We start from the raw sequence: 25,012 nt of genomic DNA, 5'->3' as shown, positions 1-25,012 counted from the left end.
GTGCCGTGACACAATTCACTAAAATGAGGTATCCATCAAAGATTCTTCATTATTTTTAATCGGCCGTGTATCGTCAGCTTAATAGTAGAATTCATTGTGTTTCTTTTTTTTCTTTTTTAAGTTATTTTTGGGGGATTTTTCTGCCTTTATTGATAGGATAGTAGGCTGACAGGAAATGGGGAGAGAGATGGGGGGATGACATACAGCAAAGGTCGCCGGGATCGGGAGTCGACCCGCGACACGCTGTCAAGCTGGATTACCAGCATATATGGTATGCGCCTGGACTGCTAGGCCAGCGGACGCCCCGAATTCATTGTGTTTCTGTATGATAGTACCAACTAAGACATCAGACGACTACTACAGGTGCATTAAACTTGTTGTAGTACTTTCCTGATTCTGTATATTAATTCACTTTCACACTGTGGCTAGCCTCGACTGCACTCATGTGTGGGTTTGACAGAGACAGATGTTCACTACACAATTACTTGTTGACTGTACTTTACAGAGGGTCTGCACATGATCTGGGTGGAGAACTGGCAGTGGAGAAGCTTGGGCTTTGGTTGACCTTGACTGTAGAATAATCTGTATGAAAACCTGCTCTTACTTCATCAGAGCTGTGTTGAAAACTGACAGTGCTGTAGAGGGGAACATCAGACTGGTTTGTGGGAGCTTTAGCTGTGACGTAAACAGAGGGAATGGGGGACGCTGTTCCTGCGTCTGCTTTTTGGGGGCGCTGTGGTATCTCCTCATACTCATGAAGGCTCTGAGGAAGAAGGATTAATGAATAATACATTCACACATTTTGTCTGAACAGCATGACTTGACATGAAATGGCACGTCAAAGCACAACACGATTTGACTTAACAGCTTCAATGTACACACGCACACGTACACACACATGCACACACACACACACACACACACAGGTAAAAAATACAAACCTCCTTGTTCATCGCAGCTGCTGCATTCTTCGTGTTCTTTGAAGCCACAACTCCTGGAACACAAAAATATAAAATAATAGTAGTAGTAGTATATAAACTTGACGATAGAACTAAGATATAGTGCATGATCAAACACGATTAAGGGGGTGGCGGCCGATTAAGAGAAAAAGAGAGAAAATAAGTTGTCTGTGGTTTGAGTCAGTGGTTTTGCAAGTGTGTGTGTATACTGTATGTGTTTGAATACGTGCATATATTCATGCGAGATGGAAACGCTTACGTTTGCAGATGAGTGTCACAGAGACCACAAGCAACAGCAGTAAACCCACAGACACACCGACAGCCAAGCCAACAGATGATGCCTGTGGCTGCGGCGGATCATCTGAAAACAAGACCACAGATATGAAAATGGTTGATGGATCGAGCAGTTGTTGTTTTAACCTGCTCCAACTTCCAGGTGGTGGGGGGTTTCCACATCAAGGTGCCAGTTAAAGAAAAGTATATGAAAGTGTGGAAATGGTAGAAATTGTATTCAACTTGGTTGACTTGAAGTTTGTGATCACTGCATTGTGGTATGAAGCACCTCAGTATGTTACTATAGGATTACAGATACTATCTTTTGAAGATATTCAGTGGAAGGTTTTCCTGGGCAAGCACTTACGTGAGATTGCTATTTCTTTCAGTATTATGTACTGTAGTACTTTGCCACCACCACTTCAGCCATTTGACTGTGCTATTTATATACATAGCAGTGGCGGCCATTTTGTGGAGCCACTGATAGAAAACCCATACATTTTTCCCGTAGAGATTTCCGAATTTTAAGCCTGCATGGAACCAAGCCATCCAGGCTCCTGGTGAATCATGACCATAAAATATTTGATTCTGTGTCAAAAAAGATTTGAATATTTAATTATATTATACTATATTTAATAAATACCCTTTTTTTGCGGTCATGATTCACCAGGAGCCTGGATGGCTTGGGCAGGCTTAAAATCATTTATATAAATATTTTCAAAATCTCTATGGGAACAATGTATGGGTTTTCTGTGGTACCACAAAATGGCTGCCACTGCTATGCCCTATAAGAGTACAGTTTTAGAAAAATCAGTCTTTGCATTCTGGGTCTTCTTCCTTCTATCTTCCACACCAAATGGCAAAATCAACATGAAGTCGATATTTGTATTAAAAACAAATACCGTACTGGGTTTGTGATGTTATATCTTGTCAGAATCAGCTTTGTTTGGCTTCGTACAAAAAGAGTGACTTTGAGAGCTGTTTCACTGTACAATGAGGAGCTATTTTTGGATTATTAATTTCTAATCAACTGTAACATAGCAATTATGTCACCAATTTGACTAGTTACACCATGACAAGGTAAGTACACACCCCAAATCTCTACCAAAATGTCCTATTGCTATATACGCCCACCCCTAACGATGCTCATGTCTTGAACGTTGACCAGTGACACGTACATATTGTGATCACATACCTGAGGAGATGACAGTCAGCTGAAGCCTGTTGTAGAATACAGGTGTTCCCTCAGAATCCTCCCCGCCACACCAATATGTTCCAGCATCCTCCGCTCTCACATTGCTGATATTGACCGTTATTTTTTTCTTCCCAAGATCATCCACCATTGAGAACCTCCCACTGGTGTGTTTTGTGGTGTTTACAACATGGTGACAGTTGAATAGATCTTCTCCTTTACAGATGAATCTCTGTACCTTTGAGTCATCTCGATATTTACACCAGTATGTAAAATGACGTCCCAACTCAGATGACCTATTAAAGGCTGATACACGTCCCAACTCAGATGACCTTTTCAAGGTTGATGCATTAGCTGGACAAATAGAAGGATGGATACATAGGAAGAAACAAAGAGACATGCTGCTTAACATTAAGCTTTGTAAGGGCTCTTGATGGTATGCCAGGTATGCCATTTGATACCTTTGGAAACATATTTTTTAGCATTGTATATAATACTGTTAACCAGAGTGACTGGATAGTAGGGGATGCAGTCAGTGTCCTATTAATGGTTAATTAACACATTTGACACTTTACGTAAAGGTTGGGTCTATAATAATTTGAGTTCCCAGAAGTTCTCACATAAAAGGTCTATGCATTATAATCACATTTATAATGCATTATAATACACGTATAAGGCTTGTAAATCCCATGACAATCCTTTTTTAAATATATCCTGTTAGGGGTGAATTAATAGCACTACATTCACACCTCACCTGCATCACAACTAGGCGTAGTGATTAGTTACCCAGAAGATAATACCGAACGAGGGGTAGTTCAGTATAAACTCATCAACATTTAATAATAATTAACAAGCAAATCTTAAACATGTGTCCCCAAGGACTGCTTGCCAATAATACACTGCACTGCACCTAACTTGAAGGCTCATAAGGTATTTAACAAAAATACATCCACTAAGCCTACATAATGAACAAATAATGTAATTAATTAATTAAACAGTTTGAACACGATATGCTTGAAAGCTATAGGCCTAACCTCACACAAAGTTCACAAAGTTCAGTCATTTGTAATGAGTCTGACTGGACAAATGTTGATGTAATCAGTAATTCAGTGTCAATGTTTGATGGCCACTTTGAGATGTTCCTCTTTTGTGTCATGAAAGAATGATAATCTGTCATTATCTTCCCACAAATTATTATCTGTGTGCTATTTATTAAAGGATGACAAAAGCTGTTCTTTGTGTTTCTTTTACAGAATTGTACTTTCTTCATTGGCTGAACCAGTTCACCCATCAGTGATATACTGTATCAGGTACGTGCTGGGTTTGAGTCCAGCCTCAGAACCTGTTTACTTTTTTTTTTTAAACATTTTTTTTTGTTATTTTGCTTTGTGCATCCTAATGTCATTTTCGTGGGGAGAGAAACATAACGGTCAATATCAGCGATGTGAGAGTGGACATTTGTGCTATAAAAATAAAACTGCCTTGCCCTGCCTTAGTTGCCTTACATGTCATCCCTCTCCAACAGTGAAGTGACATGAAGGCTTGAGAAGGTCACAGTAGAATGTTATGGGATACCACTATTACTATTATCCTATTTTGTTTCACATCACCATGAGCCATTTATCATTAACTACAGACTTCCATCATTGAGACTATTGACTTTATTCAGAACATAATAAACCTAGTAGCCTAGTGTGGCTGTACAGTCCCACTCGTGAATGACAGTCTCTCTGGCAGTGATTGCACTTGAATGGGTACAAACAGACATGTCCGTTCGCGATGGAACGAACGGCCGGAAGTCCCATCCACTCCCATGTTAAAAAAAAAAACGGAAAGACGGACGCGTTTCGTTTCCGTTTTTTTATAACATGGGAGTGGATGGGACTTCCGGCCGTTCGTTCGGTCGCGAACGGAGATGTCTGTTTGTACCCAATGCGATGCTATCGCCTGCTGACGCTGATTGAGGTGCTTTTCGCCGTGCTCTCCTTTCTGCTGCTGCTTGACTCAGCAACAACTGTACAGTATTAGGCCATAGGCCTACAAATGTCAAACTATCAACGCCAATCAAACAATATCTCGTACCAAATTTGAAGTTCAGTTCAAGTAATAATGTGAGTAATGAATAATCAAAATTACAATAAATTACTTTCCCTCTTCTTCTTTTTAGAATATTTGAACCTTTGAGAATTAAATACAGTAGTTATTCAAGAGAAGAAATTAGATAAACGAAACAAATGCAAATCAAGATGCATTGTGTATGTTTTTGACTGGAGAGTAGCTCCAGTCTACTATGCAGATGTGGCGGTATGATCGGAATGTGGGAGTTAACCTCTGAAGCTATTTAAAGAGAGGCGGGGCATCGGTGAAAAAGGGGCGGGGTTGGGTAACGAATTCCCTGTTTGTAGGAAAAAGGGGGCGTTTTTGCTAAAAAAGGGTCTGGAACATGTGATCATTTGTTGGCCGTCCACCGATTGGTTGTGATATTGCCCTGACAACCAACAACAACCAATCAAACCCATGACTGTCCCTTCGGGCTATAGCATCTAGCTCCATGCTAGTAGCCCCTCCCCCGCGACAATCTCGTGTGTGTGTGTGTGTGTGTGTGTGTGTGTGTGTGTGTGTGTGTGTGTGTGTGTGTGTGTGTGTGTGTGTGTGTGTGTGTGTGTGTGTGTGTGTGCGCGCGTGCGTGCCCTGGCGGCAGGCACGCTGCTAGTAGTCACGTGACAACAACACACACACATGTTGCACACACATTAAGCCTACACTTTTTCTTCGCTCGTGACTCAAAATGAGGAGTTTTTGTTTGTGTGTTATGCACTGGATTGGAACTATTTTTGCAATATTATTCTTCACAGTTTACCTCAAAGAAAGGTAGGCCATAATCTTTTTTTGTTGTTGTTGCTGGCTGGGGTGAGGATCATGACGCTGCTGTCTTGATTTCTTGTGGTTGTGTGTGTGTGTGTGTGTGTGTGTGTGTGTGTGTGTGTGTGTGTGTGTGTGTGTGTGTGTGTGTGTGTGTGTGTGTGTGTGTGTGTGCGTGCGTGTTTATGCGCGTGTGTAGCGAGCGTTATTGTGTTTGCCAGAGATGTCGTATATGTATGGTTCCTCAACAGTATCTGTTTATTCCGTGTTGTTCAATAAAAAGCATTTTAATCCGATCGACGGCCATTTCCTCATACAGTTACAATGTATCAGAGTGCAATACACCTCCCAACCGCTAGGGTCGCCTAGTTGAATGCATGGAGAAAATTCGAAGAAAGAGGCCACTGATCGAATTAGAATGCTTTTCATTGAACAATACGGAAGACACGGGTACTTCTGACGGCCCCTATATAATTGTTACATCCATGGCCATGTGGTTAGCACTTTATATTTGAAACCTGAACGTTTATGTAGATGTACGGGTTGTAATGGAGAAAGTGCAAAAAACAGGTTGACGTTCAGCCATGACGCTGATGACGGACGATGCGATCGTGTTTCCACAGTGTTTATTTTTTTCTGTATAGTTATTGTTTTGACAAGGTGTCACCTGAACTACTACAGTACTAGGCTAATGTTAACCTTGCTAGTTATAGTGTTATGTGCACACTACAGTAGGTCTATGTGCCTTATGTGAAGGCCTGTTATGTGCGCAATAGGCCTACCTTTATTTGACAACTTCAGTTACTAGTTCCTTTGTAGATTTCGATTATTATTACAAAACTTACATTAACCATTTCACCTTCATATACATTTCGTCCATTCGAAAATAGCCGATCTACAAGCTCACAGATCTTGTAGATCTGCTATTTTCAAAAGATGTCATACATTTGACAACTATGTGCAATGGGATATTCTGCATAATGAGTAGCCTACTTTCTAGTTTTGGTACTTTAAGTACATTTAGATACCAATGTTTTTGTACTTTTACTAAAGTACATTTTTAATTTTGGACATTTACATTTTCTAACATACTGTAGTATTTCTACATTTTCTACTGTACATTGTAGTATTGATACTTTTACTAAAGTAAAAAATGTGAATGCTTTTTCCACTGACTGTATGTCCATGTCCAACCACAAGGTTAGTGCCAGGGACCAGCATAACATTTGTGGTCTAAAAATGTTTGCAAAAACATTCCACGTTTTTTACATTTTGTCAAAAGTTTTTGTAAATAGCAGATCTACAAGCCCACAATGCGTCACACACTCTCACATTGGATAATATGTCCTAGCTCTCCAGTCACAATGACATCTATTGTATGTCATTCTTTTCTTGTTCAATCATAATCAAGTACCCAGTAAAGCTTTCCACAATTTAGTAATTATTTTAAGTAGGTGATGAAATGCAAATAAAAAATGTAGTACCCAATTATAATGCATATGTGTTGTGTTTAGTTGAAATACAATTCTTAGTAAAGTGAGAGTAGGTATTTACCTGTCATTGTGTACAGAGTGATGAACAGCAGCAGTCTCATGTTGGCAGACTGCTGTTAGACTGTGTTCCACTGCTTTGCTCCAGCTGTTGTATCAGTGTCCTGCTTCCTGATGTCCTGCTTTACATAAACCATTTCCTTCCTCAAAAAAAGTAGAAGAAAAACTAACCAACAGTACTTTTGTTTTTCTCCATTCCTTTTTTTGGTGTTTTGTCTCTGAAAACACAATAAAAAAAGAAAAGAAAGAGGTCATAATTTCTGTTTATAATAAAACATATATCAAATAAAATAGGATTTTCATCTTCCATCAAAAATCAAAATGGAGAAAAGGAATAGGGAAAAAAGAAAGAAAAACGGAAAATAAAATAAATGTTTTACACTGACTATTTTTAAACTACAACAGTGCCTGCCATGTTCCAACAACAACTTGGAAGTCTTCTGACTTCTAGCAGGTACAGTATATTGTAACTTTATGTTGCAAAGCAAATAAAGTAAATACAGTTTGAAATAAAATATTTATATATCTATATATCTATATATCATTCTATCATTAAATGTCTCCTCCCTAACCTCCAACATAACCTGGCCTGCCTGATTCATCCTACAGTATAGTAACAGAGACTTCAGTAGTGATATTTTTGTTTGTTTGTTTTGTTTTGTTTTAAATAAAAGTTGTATTCATATATGTATTTATTCATTTAATCTATATATTTTAAACTAATAAATACACCGGTAGCTGTAATGCTATTGTTGATGCTAAGTTTCTCCGTCCAGGGGAATAATACATTTTATGCCCAAAAATACAAAATGGATTTTACACAAAACGTGGTGTTCTCTCCACCGTGGAGAAAAGGCTTCACCCATTCATTCAGAGAGCCAGTGCAGATGCATAGTGACAGAACCTAATTGTCATTTTATTTTATAGTTTTTCATCTATCTTGATTTGGTTCTGTACTCTTACTCTTTCCTGTCATGGTTGTCAATGGTTCATTCACTGCTATTGCTGCTATATGACACCTGAATTCCGAATCGAATATTTGGAGTTCCTCGACAAGACATTCACATACGCATGCATAAAGGCCAGACTCCTTGCAACAAAACAGTTTTAAGTCCACACCAATTCAACTCCTTGCAACTGCCATTAGGGTAATAATGGTTGCAAGTAGTGGCAAGTAGTTGCATGCTGCAAGGAGTTGCAAAGAGTTGAATTGGTGTGGACTGGCCTTAACTCTTATATTGTAGTGTTGTGCAGTCAGAGAGAAGTCAAGTCTATCCAATTTTATTTATATTGCACATTTCATACAAAGTAAAGAAATAAGCAAAAAAAAGCAAAAAGCGAAGGAAATAAAGAAAATATTGAGAAAATAATAATATGCACATACTTACACTAATCCTGTCCTGTATAGAAATATAAATCATAGGTAATCCCTACATAAAATATTATGCAAAAGCATACACATTACATTAATCACTCTTACTACACACAAATCTAGTCAAGTGTGTGTTCTGCAAATGACAGCATTAGTGGCAGCCGACCCTACACAGCTCACACAGCTCACACAACTCACGCACGCACGCACGCACGCACGCAAAGATTGACTAAACTACTGTACAGTAAATGCCTGAGAAAACAGGAAGGTCTTAAACCTGCATTCAAAAGATAACAGTTTTAGCAGATCTCAGGTGATAAGCAAGATACCATGCTTATTATACACTATGATCCAGAGAGTAGGATCATATGTGACTAAATACACCAATGCCAGATTTAGAGTTTTAGTCTGGGTACAGTTAGGAGAACAGTGTCTGATGATATGAGAGGTCTGAATGGTTTATAGGGAGCGCGCAGGTCAGAGATGTATTTAGGATCCAAACCATTGAAAACCATTCTAAAAAATAATTACTAATTTGAAATCAATTACAGTATGTATTGAATCGGGAGCCAATCAAGTGATCTAGTATAGGAGTAATGTGAGAACTCAGTGAGAACTGTGGCTGCAGCACTTTTATTTCTTGGTTATTTTTAGGGACTTTTGCTGAGTCTTCATTGACAGATACAGTGTAGACTAGAGAGACAGGAAACAGAGAGAACATTAACATCTCTCTCTCTCTCTCTCTCTCTCTCTCTCTCTCTCTCTCTCTCTCTCTCTCTCTCTCTCTCTCTCTCTCTCTCTCTCTCTCTATCTCGCTCTCTCTTGTAGTAAATGTTCGGAGTTCTGTGAAAAGATTCTGAGGCCTTGTTTGAAGAAAAGTTGAAACGTTCAGACAACTCTCAGTCAATGTATTTGGTAAAAACCAAAGTATCAACAGCGTTCCATAGACCCTCCTGCGGCCGGGGCCGGCGCATAGTATCTTGCATAGTATCTTGCTTATAGCCCTAGAAACATGAGACTCTACCTAGACGAAGCGATAGATCACACTTGAGTCCTTTGATCAGCTGTTGATTTGATTTACAACTGTGTGTAGCAGGAAGGAGAGGGTGGAGACAGAGGGCTGGACCTTTTTGGACCTTGTGTCTCCTGGGTTAATGATTACAATATATAAGGTTTAAAACATATACAACACTCTCTCTCTCCCCTCTGTCACCCCCTCGCCTCTCTCTCACGTGTCTCTCACCTCAGCTGCACTCAGGTGTGTGTTTGACAGAGACAGTGATGTTCACCACATAGTTAGTCGTTGACGGCACAGTAGAATTCAGAGGGTCCTCAAATCTGGGTGGGGAGCTGGAAGCAGAGTATATTGGGCTTTTGTTGACGTTGACTGCAGAAAAGTCTGCATCAGTGCCTTGTCTCACTTCATCAGAGATGTGTTGAAAAGTCATGGTGCTGTAGTGGAGAACGCCACACTGGTTTGTGGGAGATGTGGCTGTGATGGAAACAGAGGTAATCGGGGATGCTGTTCCTGCGTCGGTTGATATGGGGCGCAGCGGTATCTCCTCATACTCATGAAGGCTCTGAGGAAGAAGGATTGATGAATACGAAATTCAGTCATCTTGTCTGAACATCATGACTTGACAGGATGTGACATCTTCAACGTTCAAAACACAGGTCTGACTAGGGGCGATGGAATGGGATCCAAATTTGGTTGCAAATATTTGGGGAAAAAAGTTCTCCCCGAATTAGTCGTTATGCCAATTGATTCCTCCCCACACACATTTTTTGTGTGTTGTCAGTCACTGCTGTTATCCTACTGACTCACCTGCCGGTGAGGAGGCCCCACCGGGACGTAGGGCCTTCGTCCGACTCCTCCCGCCTAACACTACCTGCTGACAGGTGCCACCCCAGCCCGTAGGAATATGTGCAATGGCAATTATCACCCCCCCTGCCCGGCTTCCCTCCCCCAAACACGGGCCAATTGTGTTCGTATAGAGTCTACTATAGACGCTCGACAAAGCCAGATGCAGGTGGATTCGAACCTACAACATTTCTTTTCTTTTCTTTTCTTTTCTTTTCTTTTCTTTTCTTTTCTTTTCTTTTCTTTTCTTTTCTTTTCTTTTCTTTTCTTTTCAACCTTGCCAGTCTGTCACTAGACTAACTGTACACATCATGTACTCCTAGGTTGGTGTCACAATTAAATAGTAAATACACACATTTACAAATACATTTACACGCAAGCACGCACGCACACACGCACGCACGCAGCCACTCACGCACGCACGCACGCACGCACGCACGCACGCACGCACGCACGCACGCGCACACACACACACACACACACACACACACACACACACACACACACACACACACACACACACACACACACACACACACATACACACCTCCTGGCTCACCCTGGCTGCTGTGTTCTTTGTGTTTTTTGAAGCCACAACTCCTGGAACAGAAAACACAACACAACACAACACAACACAACACAACACAACACAACACAACATAACACATGAGTGTGTGTGTGTGTGTGTGTGTGTGTGTGTGTGTGTGTGTGTGTGTGTGTGAGAGAGAGAGAGAGAGAGAGAGAGAGAAGACAGGGAAGGGAAGAGAAGAAAAGGGAGAAAACAATTGGCATACACACAAAACTCAAATGGTGCTATACAGCACAAAAAAAATATTTGGCTCGTAATCATAGGAGAACCGTTTTTGGTGCTATTACTGTCACGGGGAAAGCCGTGCCCTATAGACATTAGGGAACTTTGCATGCACACACACTGCACAGCTGCTTCCCAATGCCTTTACCAGCAAGCCGGCTGGGAACAGTATTTAGTAGTGTTGTATTGCATGTGTCCTTATATGTATATATCTGACACTCAGTGACTGAAAGGGTTGTTTAAATGTTTATTGATTGACACTGTGTGGGGAAGTGAAATTGTTTGTGGGGTCACCTGTCTCTCCTCGGCAGTGCTGGCAATCCTGTTGATTGGAATGGGCCAAGCACTGTAGAGGAGGAGGGGTGTATGTTGGTATTATGTTTTGGCTTTAGTTAATAATATATGACTAAACTGGTGCCTGGGAAACATTGTAATGAACATATTTAACTTACTTCATTAGGACTTAATTGTGTAAAATATCTTATGGGCCTTAGTTAGCCTTGTTTGAGTTTTATAGTTACCAATTAGTGGACATGTGATGGTTTGCCTCACCTGCTTAAAAGGCATGCTACAGGTGAGGGACCTGGTTCAGTTTGGCTTGAGGCTACCTGTGACAACATCCAGGGGAGAGCTACCAGGGTCTTTGTTGAAGGTTTTCCTTGTTATAGTTTCTTAAGCTCCTGGTTTGTTTCATTTATTTAGCTGTCAAGTGTATATTCCTAAGTCCTGTTATTTGGAGCTTTGTTTTGGCCAGTCTTTTATTTATTTGTGAATTATTTTTGCCCGGCCCTGCACAGTGAATAATTCTGCACGTTTGGAGGTAAATAAAATACAAAAACGTGCATTGGTGGACTTGTCAACTTTTTGGAGCCTTGGCCTGCACCTTCTTTAAAGGACCACAACCATCCTAAAGAACCACTGAAGAACTGCTGAGGTGCTATCTAGCTACGTGTTCTGTGTTTTAGGAATGACAACCCTGTATGAAAAATGAAATTGAGGGTGCTTGAGTATGTGTTTTGCGTGCGTGCGTGCATGCGGAAACTCTTACGTTTGCAGACATGTGTCACAGCGACCACAAGCAACAGCAGTAAACTGGCAGAGACGGCTACTATGGCAACGGTCTGCCATACAGCCACAGTCTGATTACCTGAAAACACAAACCACAGATATGAAAATGTTTATATAAACTGCTTTTTCATTTTACTCTGCATTGCCTTTAGTATTGTAATCGAATGGGCAGATTTTCATTAACTTTGGTGGGAATGATCAGTAAGCCGTCCTGAAGGGGAAGTTAAAATGCATTTAAAGGAAACAAAGTATATTTTGAATATTGGAATATACTACTAGTAGTAGTAGTAATAACATAATTTTACTCTTTTCTCATTTTCTTTGTAGTTTTACTAATTGAACTTGTATTTATGTATTTATTGTACAGCACTTAAATGTACTAAGTGTGCTAAATAACCAGACTTGACCTGACTACTACTACTATGCATAAACATTGCTTGGCACTGTGCGATGGAGGATGTAGTTGTGGTGAAAAATGGCAGCGGATGAGAGCAGAGAACACCTGTTGGCCCACTGTTTCAGCAGTTTGCATCAAATGTTATGACTTGCTCTCAGTAGGCTACAAGCATGATGCTTTAAACTCAAGCATGCACAAAAAGGTGCTGCTAATTTCAGAACGCCCCCTCTATATGCTTTGTTAACCGGCGTCACCAAAGGGTCTGTACTTAGCCCCCTACTTTTTCCCATCAACACCAAATCTGTACACTGATAAGCTTATAGATCTGTAGTACTTTGGAACAATGCAAGGTCTCCATCTTGGGGCAGGGACATCATAATTTAACTTGTTTTATCTAGGGATTTCCAAAGCACTTTGGAAAAAGGTCATATTTACATGCACCATTATACAATGCATGTTCAGTTTTGTAAAAAAAAAAACAAGGCCACATTGCCACTATATTTACTGTGTGAACTGCTTGTGATGTCAAACTAAAACTCTACTTCACCCTGACTATTCACCTAGCCGTGAAATTGCTAGTGCAGCCCATCAGGATGTTTTAGTACTGACCAGGGACTTGGCCTCATGAAAGCATAGTTCAATTCTTATGAAGCCTCAACAGAAATATGTCAGTGTCCCTTCGTTGTCAGCTCTCCCACCAGTTTATTTCTATTTTAACTACTATTTTATCTTATATTATTTTATTTGTATTGTTATCCGTCATGTTGAGGAAGCTCAAAGTAAATGATTTCGCTGTCTACAATGTTGCTACAAGCTGTATTGTACAGTATGTGCATGTTATAATAATCACCGGACCCCTTGAACCTTGACGGGACACCACTGATGTAGGTACACATTGTGATAACATACCTACAGTCAGCTGAACTCTGGTGTAGAAGTCTACAGTTGTTCCTTCAGAATCCTCCCCGCCACACCAATACGTTCCAGCATCCTCCGCTCTCGCATTGCTGATATTGACTGTTATGTTCCTATTTATAAGATCGTTCACCATTGAGAACCTCCCACTGGTCATGTTGACATACTGTGTTGTTACGTTGTCATGTTCTGTGGTGTTTAAGACACGGTGACAGCTGAATGCATCTTCTCCTTTACAGATGAATCTCCTCACGTTTATGTGTTTTCCATAATTACACCAGAATGACAAATTATGTCCCAAGTCAAATGGCTTTCCAAAGCTTGATTTATAAGCTAGACAAGTAGATATAGATGGATAGAAAGAGAGATACATGGTTATTAACATAAAGCCTTGTAAATTATCATATCATGTCATTATAATATTTAAATAAACACATTTCTAGGCTTTTATATAAACGGGTATATGGAGTTGTGTGTCAAGCATGCTCAAATATGGAGTCCAGGCCTGGACTCCCTTTTGTCATGGTACTGACTCGGTACAATATGAAAATGCTTGTCGATGTTTTTTTTTTGCAGAATGTTCACCCCCAGAATAGGGACGCTAGTGTTTAGATGAATGATGAACTAGTAGGGGGTAATTGGATATTTAATAAATACATCTTATTAGTGGGAACTGAATTTGGGACGTCCTCCAACCACTATGGCGGTTTGCTCACTTTGCAGTTGGATTTTGTGCCATCAGCCCCCAGATTCTTTTACTCAGTTTCACGACTCCTGTGTCCAAATAAATCAGAGCTAAAATGGTACAAGTTTTGCTGCTTACTTTGTATATGGATGTTTCTTATCAGTATGCTGTAGTTGTCAGTCACCTGCACCCCACACCAGTACAACCCCTTGTTCTTCGAATGCAGATTACTGATCGTAACATTCAGGACATTATTTTCCCTTGATAGAGAGATCCCCTTCTGTTCAGTTATGTGTGTACAATTCTCTACATTGTCTCCTTTACAGATGTACTTGGTGCCGTTCTTAAAGCCATCTGGATAATGGCAGGTAATGATGATTTTTTTTCCTTTCTGAGCAATTTGATTGGATTTGATTGGTGTTGGGCAGGTTTTATCCTCTGTGAATGAAAAAAAGGGACATATACTTTAATTTACAATGTTGCTTATTTTATATCCAACCCAATCTGTGTGAACATGACAGCAACTGGATGTAAAAATGTAATGTAATTTAAAAAATGTTGATGTAATCAGTTATTCAGTGCCATTCAGTGCCATTGCTCAGTAAGATTCTTGAAATAGTTTAGATCACTGTTTCCCAAACAGTGGGTCAGGACCCATATGTGGGTAACGGTCCAATTTTTATGGGTAGGTTGTGAGTGAATAGGCAACCCCTTTAGTTTTTTGTTTCCTACATTTTGTTTTTAATTATTAAATTAAAAGATTCAAAAGATTCAAAAGATTTTCAAAAGGTTCTACAAAGGATTCACAATTCTTCATAAGTTAAAAACAAATTCAAAGGTTTTTAAAAAGAAAATGGAAAAGAATTCCATAAAAAGAAAATCCATTAATTGAAGGGGAAAAAAACTTTTAAGAAGTAGTGAAAATAGCAGATCTACAAGCTGCATGTAGATCGGCTATTTTCACTAGTTTGGGTCCCGGGGAGAATTTCTCTTTTGGGTCTCAAGCTAAAAGCTTTGGGAACCACTGGTTTAGATGATGAATTTAATGTCTCTTACCATCATCTATGACCACCTCCACAAGTACTTTTGTTGTGTTGGGGAATCTGTCATTATGCTCCCACAAATTACTTTTTGTACTATTTAATAAAAAATCACAGCGGTACTTCGCCGTCTTTTGTATGCAGAGCTGTAGGCCTACTTCCTCTATTGCCTTCTCTCCTTGGGGGTATTTGCATGTGAAAATTACAACAGGACATCCCTTCACCTCGAAGGAAACGCCACAGCCTGCCAATTAGGATAAGAGAAATATGGTTTAAGATTAAGAAATATGGTTACATATTTTTAAGATGAGGGTTGTTATGTCTAAAGCAGTTCACTCATCAGTGATACAACAGCTTGGTTTAAGTCCTGCTTAAGACCTGTTTGCATGTCATCCCTCTTAAAGTGACATGAGGGACTGCAACACTGTCTCACTCCCCAAAAGGCATATTGTGATAGTATTTCCTATTTGTTCCACATCACCCCTGAGCCATTTATTTATTTTCAACTAAAAACATCCATCATTAAGACTATTGTCTTTATTCAGTACATAGAACCTATGGTGTATTATGTACCTGAATGAATGTCATATTATCAACACTACTACAATATCTCTTTAATGTATGTTTAATTAAAGCTGATTCTAAAGTAAATATGCCAGTAGCGAATACACAAAATTACAATAAAACACCTTTCATCTTCATTATCATTATACACTTTCATCTGAAAATTAGAATTCATTACAATTTTGAGAATTGCATCATTCTTGTGCTTCTATGATATCCTATTATTCCAACAGCCTAGTTTTGGTGGAGTAAAGTGACACATTTTAGCATTAAACAAATGCAAATCAAGATGTTTTTTATCTGTGATTTTGGATTCATTTAACATTTAAGTACCCAGATTTTCTTTCCATAATGGATGAGTAGTGTTTAGTGAAATACAATTCTTAGTAAAGTGAGAGTAGGTATTTACCTGTCATTGTGTAGAGAATGATAAACAGCAGCAGTCTCATGTTGGCAGACTGCTGTTAGACTGTGTTCCACTGCTTTTCTCCAGCTGTTATCAGTGTCCTTCTCTGTGCTTCTACCTTCTGCTGCTTCCTCATCTTCTCTTTTACATCATTTAAACCCAACCCTTTCAGAGGCGTCATTTCAGAAAAAAAATAGAGGGTGAAAAAAAGAAAAACAACAAATTAAGAGTTGACACAAAATAAGGTGTTAATGTCAGTCCCTAGAAGGTAGACACTATACGTGAATGCAGGTTATTGTCAGATACTCCCTAGATTAGAAGTAGCTTCAGGCGAAGAGGGCTCTTTAAATCCATTTTTCCCGCCCCTGCGAGACTCACAGGTGTTTGATCCATTATTTGTAAGTAAAACGGTGAAATGAACAACTTGAAACGAAATGGAAGTTTGAGGAGAGTTGTCAGGGAGTAAAAAACACACATACTCACGCAGGCACGCACACACTTTGTGTCACAAACAACCACAGCTCATCATTACAACATAGCCTATTCAACTCACGTCACTATCAAGAACGAGCGACCCCCCCTGCATGTCCATTGAGGTCCATATATACAAATTCATTAACCTGTCACTATCGAGAACAAGCGACCCCCCCTGCATGTCCATTGAGGTCCATATATACAAATTCATTAACCATGCATGTTCATATCACCGGTGACAGTTTGAACACAATAGTTATACCTATCTATACATTTTAATAGTTATACCTTTTGTTAACCCAGTCAGTCCAAGTGCAGATGGCTACTAGGTCAGATATTCAATCAATCAATCAATCAATCAATCAAACAATACATTTTTTTTAAATAATAATAATAAATAAAAAACGATAAAAATAAATAATAAAATTCATGAAAAAAGTAATAAAAGAAAAACATGGCCCCTCATGTATTAGGAGGGCTGTATGAGTCACCAGAACCAAGGACGGGTGTTTTCGATGAATCCATCATGGTTAAAATGGAGTTTGAAGTTACAATGGGTTTGTATAGGAAGGGGGCGTGTCTGATTTGAATATCAAATATCTAAATCCTGAATCAAGCAACTTAAAAACTGTCCAGGGTGCTCACAAAAGCCTGAGTAGATGTTAAAATGACCCCAAACATGTTTGAAAGTGAAATTACCCTTCAACTATTCTGATTGGCTACTTAAGACCCCTGATTTGCAGAAAGTTTCTGTTGTTTTGTCTTTGCTTTCCAAAATCCTGTATATTTCACATCTACAATGGCTATAGTTTCAAATTGTGTTAACATTGCTCTATGGTTTCATAGAGGAAACGGTTGCTAGATTGTTGCTACCCTTCTCTGTCACATTCTGCAATCAGATTGGCCGTCGTCCATTTTGAGTGGTGGAGGAACATGCTGTGAGTTGCAGAAAATGTAAACTAATTAACAGTATATCTGTGAATCTTATAGGTCAGGACAATTAAATAAGTGAAAATAATTTTATTGAAAAAGAAAAAGTAGATATAATCAGCTCATGCAACTCATGTAAAGTTAGCACCACACTAAAACATAAAAACAACTACAACACCATCAGGATAATGCCGGATAATGAAATGCAGGCCAAAAAAAAGGTCTTGGAAATAGAAAGAGGATAAATGTGAATGATGCAAAAATAGCACTGAAAGCATCATGGCCTGAAAATGAACATTATCTTTCTAATAAAGTGGGCCTCATGCAGCAAAATTCTCTTACATTTCTTACACTTCTCTTTTATTTTCTCTTAACTGTCTGTTAAAGGGCAAGACCACTTTGTTAGAGGTTTGGGTTGTGTAGTTACCTTGCCATGATGTAAATCCGACAATAAATACGAAATAATTGCTCCATTGATTAGAAATTGATCATTCAAAATATGCTCCTCATTGACTTACATACGGTGAAACAGCTCTCAAAGTCACTCTTTTAGGACATAAACGAACACAAACAAAACTGATTCAGACAATATGGAACATCACCAAACCCAGTACTGTTTATTTTCTAATTAAGTAATGATAATTACTTTTTCAGACTTTTGAAAAGAAACCTCTCATGTTTCTCAAGACCATTGTAGAAAATGACTTTGGCTTCTGGCGCATTCAGAAGTGAATAGAGTTCCCTCATCTGCTCCATACTGGTGGGCTTAGACCTCACAGTATCGTAGCCCTCTTGGCTGATGACTTCCTCTTTGAGGAGCAGATCCAGGATAGGGTTGACCATCCTCACTCTCTCGACGAGCTCTGCCCGGTGATCGTCGACAAATGTACTTGCTGGAGCTAAGGGGAATGAAATTGAGTTGTGGGTGACTGTGGGTGAAACATATTTAAAATTAGTTCTCAAGGGGCTTATCCTCTAACATACATTTCTAAATAAAGATTTACACACACACACACACACACACACACACACACACACACACACACACACACACACACACACACACACACACACACACACACACACACACACACACACACACACACCTGCTTTTAAAAGATGACACAGTTTGAGCAGATCTCAGGTGATAAGCGAGATACTATGCTTATTATACACTATGATCTAGAGAGTGGGATCATAGTGACTAAATGCACCAATGCCAGATTTAGATTTTTAGTCTATGTACAGTTAGGAGACCAGTGATATGAGAGGTCTGAATGCTTTATAGGGAGCGTCTGAGATGTATGTAGGATCCAAACCATTGAAGACCATTCTGAACAATAATTACTACTTTGAAATCTATTACAGTATGTATTGAATCGGGAGAGATCATGGGAGTAACATGCAACAAATGGCCCGGCCAGTCAGGAATAAAACTCGGGACTTGTTATCAGGCATTAGAGCCCATGCCTTATGCACCCAAACCATTTGGCTGCTAAATGCTGAATTTTGAATGACCTCTCTCTCTCTCTCTCTCTCTCTCTCTCTCTCTCTCTCTCTCTCTCTCTCTCTCTCTCTCTCTCTCTCTGTCACCCCCCTCGCCTCTCTCTCGCGCATCTCTCGCCTCAGCTGCACTTAGGTGTGTGTTTGACAGAGATAGTGATGTTCTAGACACAGTTACTTGTTGACGACACAGTAGAATTCAGAGGGTCCTCTCACATGATCTGGGAGGGGAGCTGGTAGCAGAGCATGTTGGGCTTTGGTTGACGTTGACTGCAGAAAGGTCTGCATCAGTGCCTTGTCTCACTTCATCAGAGATGTGTTGAAAAGCCATGGTGCTGTAGTGGAGAACGCCACACTGGTTTGTGGGAGCTGTGGCTGTGATGGAAACAGAGGCAATGGGGGACGCTGTTCCTGTGTCGGCTGTTAGGGGGCGCTGCGGTACCTCCTCATATTCATGAAGGCTCTGAGGAAGGATTGATGAATACGAAATTCAATAATTTTGTCTGAACATCATGACTGGACATGATGTGACATCTTCAACATTCAAAACACAGGTCTGACTATAGGGGCGATGGAGTGGGATCCAAATTTGGTTTTCTATAGTGCAAATATTTTGGGCCTCATAAATATGTAATTTAACTTTTGTTTGTTTGTTGCTTTTTACCCCTTTTTCTCCCCAATTTAATCGTTATGCCAATTGATTCCTCCCCACACACATTTATTTCTGTGTTTTCGTAGGAAAACACAGAAATGACAATTGACAATGACAATTATCACCCTCCCCACCTGGCTTCCGTCCCCCGAAACACGGGCCAATTGTGTTCGTATAGACACTCGACATAGCCGGATGCACCACGTGGATTTGAACCCACAACCTCAGGCACTTTACTACTGCCCCACCCAAGTGCATTATTTAAAATTTTAGAGATTTTCTTCTTTTCTTTTTTTTTCTTTTCTTTTCTTCATAAGATAGATGTAATGAATCTGATGCATTTGCTAATGACATTTGCCAACCTTGCCAGTTTGTCACTACACAAACTGTAGACAGTGTGTAGTCTTAGATTGGTGTCACAAATAAATGCACACATTTACAAATATATTTACACGCACGCACGCACGCACGCACGCACGCACACACGCACGCACGCACACACACACACACACACACACGCACACGCACACGCACACGCACACGCACACACACCTCCTGGCTCTTCCTGGCTGCTGCGTGCTTTGTGTTTTTTGAAGCCACAACTCCTGGAACTGAAAACACAACAAGAGCAACACGTGAACCGTTTTTGGTGCTATTACTATACAGGCAGCACCTTCTTTAAAGGACCACAACCATCCCAAAGAACCACTGAAGAACAGCTGAGGTGCTATATAGTTCTAGCTACATGTTCTGTGTTTTAGGAATGACAACCCTGTATGAAAAATGAAACGGAGGGTGCTTGAGTATGTGTTGTTTTGCGTGTGTGTGTGTGTGTGTGTGTGTGTGTGTGTGTGTGTGTGTGTGTGTGTGTGTGTGTGTGTGTGTGTGTGTGTGTGTGTGTGTGTGTGCGTGCGCACACAGATGAAAACTCTTACGTTGGCAGACGTGTGTCACAGTGGGGGATGCTGTTCCTGCGTCGGCTGCGAGGGGGCGCTGCGGTATCTCCTCATAAAGGCTCTGAGGAAGGATTGATGAATACAAAATTCAATCATTTTGTCTGAACATCATGACTGGACATGATGTGACATCTTCAACATTCAAAACACAGGTCTGACTATAGGGACGATGGAGTGGGATCCAAGCTTGGTTTTCTATGGTGCAAATATTTTGGGCCTCATAAATATGTTATTTCACTTTTGTTTGTTTGTTGCTTTTGACCCCTTTTTCTCCCCAATTTGGTTGTTATGCCAATTGATTCCTCCCCACACAATTGTTTTTGTGTGTTTTCACTGCTGTAGTATCTTACAGACTCACCTGCCAGTGAGGAGCCCCCACCGGGAGGATGTAGAGCCTTTGTCCTACTCCTCCTGCCCAACACTGTCTACTGACAGGGGCCACCCCAGCCCGTAGGAATACGTGCAATAATGACAATTATCACCCAGCCACCCGGCACCCTCCTAGTCCAGTATATTAACCCTATTTGTTAGCATTACCGATAAGAAGCGGATAAAGCGACAACTTTTGCATGAGGCTTCTTTAGGACCTACTGATGGATTCTAGCCTTGGGATCCAAACTTTATTTTGAATATTTTCCAGGGAAGTCCAGGGAAAAAATATTTTTGATGCTATGACCTGCGGTTCAAGAGTTAAAAGCCAAAAAATGAATCGGCCTGTTTTTTTTAATGGATATTGATATGGCTGAATTGTAGGGAAAATATTCAAAATAAAGTTTGGATCCCAAGGCTAGAATCCATCACTAGGTCCTAAAGAAGCCTCATGCCAATTTGGCACTTTTATCCGCTTTGTATCGTTAATTCTTCTTTTTGTTTTTTTTTCTTAATAAGATAGATGTAATGATGCATTCTGAGGCGGTCCTAATGACATTTGCCAACCTTGCTGGTTTGTCACTAGACCAGCTGTAGACAGTGTGTGTAGTCTTAGGTTGGTGTCACAAACAAATACACATTTACAAATACATTTACACACACACACACACACACACACACACACACACACACACACACACACACACACACACACACACACACACACACACACACCTTCATCATGGCTGCTGCGTTCTTTGTGTTTTTTGCAACTACAACCACAACTCCTGGAACGGAAAACAAGAACAACACGTAAGAGAGAAAGAGACAGGGAAGAGAAGAAAAGGGAGAAAACAATTGGAAAACACACAAAACTTAAATGGTGCTATACAGCACAAAAGGTTATTTGGCCCGTAATCATAGCAGAACTGTTTTTGGTGCTATTACTATACAGGCAGCACCTTCTTTAACCCAATTAGGACGGGAACCCCTACAGTATATGTAACTATACCTTTCAATCCAGGAACCCCTTTTGGGGTAGTTGTTGCTATGTACACTACGTATATAGCAACATCATTGTTTTGTAATATTTGAATAAATGTTTGAAGTTTTTCATAAAACTTAGAAGGTGTTTTTAGAATCGGCCTCATGCAGGTCTAAATGGGTTAAGGACCACAACCATCCCAAAGAACCACTGAAGAACAGCTGAAGTGCTATATAGTTCTAGCTACATGTTCTGTGTTTTAGGAATGACAACTGTGTATGAAAAATAAAAGGGTGCTTGAGTATGTCTTGCTGTCTGGCAGAAACCAGCTAACTCAGTTTCTCCATAAATCAGTGCTATGTTGGTTAAAAAAATATTGAACCAATGAAAAGTATAAAAAGCGCTTTTGACAAAACCAGCCATTGGATCCTCAAACTGTCTGCTAAACCAGCAAACTCCACCAAAGGGGGTGGAGTTAGCTGGTTTTGCTGACTCCATGCTCCACCCCCTTTGACCTCCAACCTCATTGTGAGCTTGGAGGTCCATTTAGCTGAACAAAACCTCCTAACTCCACTTTTCTTTTTCTTTTTTCATTTCCTGAAAAATTAACATTTTGTGTGTGCGTGTGCGTGCGTGTGCGCGCATGCACATGCTCACACACAGATGGAAACTCTTACGTTGGTAGACCTGTTTCACAGCGACCACAAGCAGCAGTAAGACAGCTACCATGACAACGGCCTGCCGTACAGCCGTATTACCTGAAAACACAACCACAGATATGACAATGTTTTATGACCCCTTTTTGCTGCTACAGTAGTTTATATTTATAATTTTTTTCGTGGCATTTTTATGAATTACTCTGCATTGCCTTTAGTATTGTAATCGAATGTGCAGATTTTCATTAACAGAGGTGGGAATGATCACTAGGCTGTCCTGAAGGGGAAGTTGAGATAAATTAAAAGGAAGTATATTCGGAATATTGGAATATACTATACAGTAGCTACTACTGATACTACTACTAGTAATAATAATAATAATATAATTTGACTCCTTTCTCGTTTTTTGTAGTTCTGATTGAACTTGTATTTATTTATTATACAGCACTTAAATGTGCTAAGTGTGCTAAATAATCCGACTGACCTAGGCTACTATGTGCATAAACATTGCTTGGCACCATGCGGTGGAGGATGTGGTTGTGTGTTAAAAATAGCAGCGCTGCGGATGAGAGCAGAGCTGATGGGCCGCTGTTTGCATCAAATGTAATGACTATCTCACAGTAGGCTGCAAGCATGATGCTTTAAACTCCAGTATGCAAAAAGGTTAAAATAATGCTAATTCCAGAAGTCCAACCTGCCACATACACACATGCATACCACCAGATTGTTGCAAATGTTAGCTACATTCTAAAATGCTTAAATAATGTTCTTACGGCCAGCCGTATTTGTATTTATTCTAATATATTTGTATTTGGTTTATTTTGGTATAATTAGGAAGTTTTGGAATATTGTGGTATTATTTGTGGCTTGTGTTATATTGTTGCTTTTCTGTATCCTTATAAGGTGGAGACTGGTGTGAATGCTGTGTGACTGGGTGTGGTGCTGATTGCTGGTGTGAGTGTGAAGTGGCTGATTACATTCAGGTTGTCCAGATTGACAGGTCCAGCCTCTGGCCCTGTTCCCCTGCTCTTATTCGTCGCCCCTGTTGTCTCCGCCCAAGCCAGGATTGGCTGTTCTCTGAAGCTCACTCACCTACAAAATCTCATTCTGCCCTGACTATCATGGGGACTGGTCGCTCTCATTTGAAAGAGCAAGCAGAGATTCAATCCCTCTGTCTCTCCGAACCCATGTACCCTGTTCTGTTCTGTTTGTTCATTTGTCCTTCAGTGACCTTTGACTAATTCAGTTACTTTGTTTGACCTTCAGTTACCTTATAGTTAAACCTGTTGCTTTTTTACCATTATTATTTTGAGTTAAGAGTTACTCTGTATATATTTTCCCATTTCATTATCTGTTCACTCGCCTTGTAGGGGTGTTTGGTCTTTTTGTTTGGTTTAACCACTTTGTTTGTTTTTGTATATTCTTTAGTTAGGTAAGTAAGTTTAGTAAATGTATATTTTTCTTTTGTGAGGTTTAGGTTAGGGGTAATTTTCTTTATTAGTTAGCCTTTTTTACAAATGTAAACCGGCACCCTGAAGTTCTTTGGCACTGGTGAAAAAAAAGACAAAAAGAGTTTGAAATCTCTGCATAAAAAAAGGAAAATAAAATCAATTCGTTTTTGAAAGCGACTTTGTCGTCCATTATTATGTCACCTCCCCTACCCTCCTAGACAGGGGGTCGTAACAAATGTCCTTCACCATAAACCATTAACCAATAAACCCTAAATGCTTTGTTAACCCGTGTCATTAAGTCTGTACATAGCCCCCTACTTTTTCCCCTCGACACCAAATCTGTACGCCGATAGCTTGTAGATCTGTGGGACAATGCAAGGTCTCCATCTTGGGGCAGGGACATAATAATTGAACTTGTTTTATCTAGGGATTTCCCCAAGAGTTATGTTGGGATTCTCAATATAAAACCAATTACAATATTGTCTACAGGGGGTAGAGTGGCCACTCTTGGGAAACGGAAGGTTCTTGATCCCTGGCTTCCCCTGGGTTAGTGTTGAAGTGTCCTTGAGCAAGACACTGCACCCCTAACTGCTCCCGAGGAGGCAGGTTGTTGCCTTGCATGGCTTCCTCAGCCGTGAATGGTCCTCTACGGGGACCTACCACGGGTCAGTTACAAAGTCAGAGAGAGAAGGATGAGGCTGGCTGGGCACTGTGTGAGGCCCCCGGAACTGGTGGCAAGCAAATCGACCCTGTGGGTGCCAACAGGGCAAAGCCAGGAAGGGAAAGAGGCCCACCACATACGTGACAGTGGAGCTAACAACACGGCAGAGCTTAAGACCCTGATGCAGACAGGAGGGTGTGGAGGGCAACGATTCAGGAGTTCTGAGTGCTGGCTAGTCTGCATCACATTGTGTGAATGGGTGAAAGTAATGCACATTGCAAAGCGCTTTGGAAAAAGGTGCTATATAAATGCACCATTATACAAAACATGTTCAGTTTTGTAAAAACTAACAAAACCAAAAAAACAAGGCCACATTACCACATGATCATATTTAGTGTGTGAATTGCTTGTAATGTTAAA

At 40.2% G+C, this 25,012-nt stretch overlaps 2 protein-coding genes across 2 annotated transcripts; both read right to left on the bottom strand.

Annotated features, from left to right (window-relative positions):
* Positions 1–333: 333 nt before the first annotated feature.
* On the bottom strand, positions 334–2,632 carry LOC311049345 (uncharacterized protein). Its single transcript, XM_084062900.1, has 4 exons — positions 2,428–2,632; positions 1,219–1,320; positions 942–994; positions 334–763 (listed from the first exon to the last, which is right to left on the bottom strand). Exons 1-4 carry the CDS (start codon positions 2,573–2,575, stop codon positions 500–502), a joined length of 567 nt encoding a protein of 188 aa, XP_083919026.1. The 5' UTR covers positions 2,576–2,632; the 3' UTR covers positions 334–499.
* Positions 2,633–9,214: 6,582 nt separating this feature from the next.
* On the bottom strand, positions 9,215–13,574 carry LOC311049344 (uncharacterized protein). The gene is made up of 4 exons (XM_084062899.1): positions 13,255–13,574; positions 11,929–12,027; positions 10,617–10,669; positions 9,215–9,788 (listed from the first exon to the last, which is right to left on the bottom strand). The coding sequence occupies exons 1-4, from the start codon at positions 13,415–13,417 to the stop codon at positions 9,453–9,455; spliced, it is 651 nt and encodes a 216-aa protein (XP_083919025.1). The 5' UTR covers positions 13,418–13,574; the 3' UTR covers positions 9,215–9,452.
* Positions 13,575–25,012: the final 11,438 nt, after the last annotated feature.

The sequence above is a fragment of the Gymnoscopelus microlampas genome, assembly GCF_963454915.1.
Source record: "Gymnoscopelus microlampas genome assembly, chromosome: 7".
NCBI classification, from domain to species: Eukaryota; Metazoa; Chordata; class Actinopteri; order Myctophiformes; family Myctophidae; genus Gymnoscopelus; species Gymnoscopelus microlampas.
Note: the sequence above shows the minus strand (reverse complement) of the source record. Positions and strands in the feature narration are given on the sequence as shown.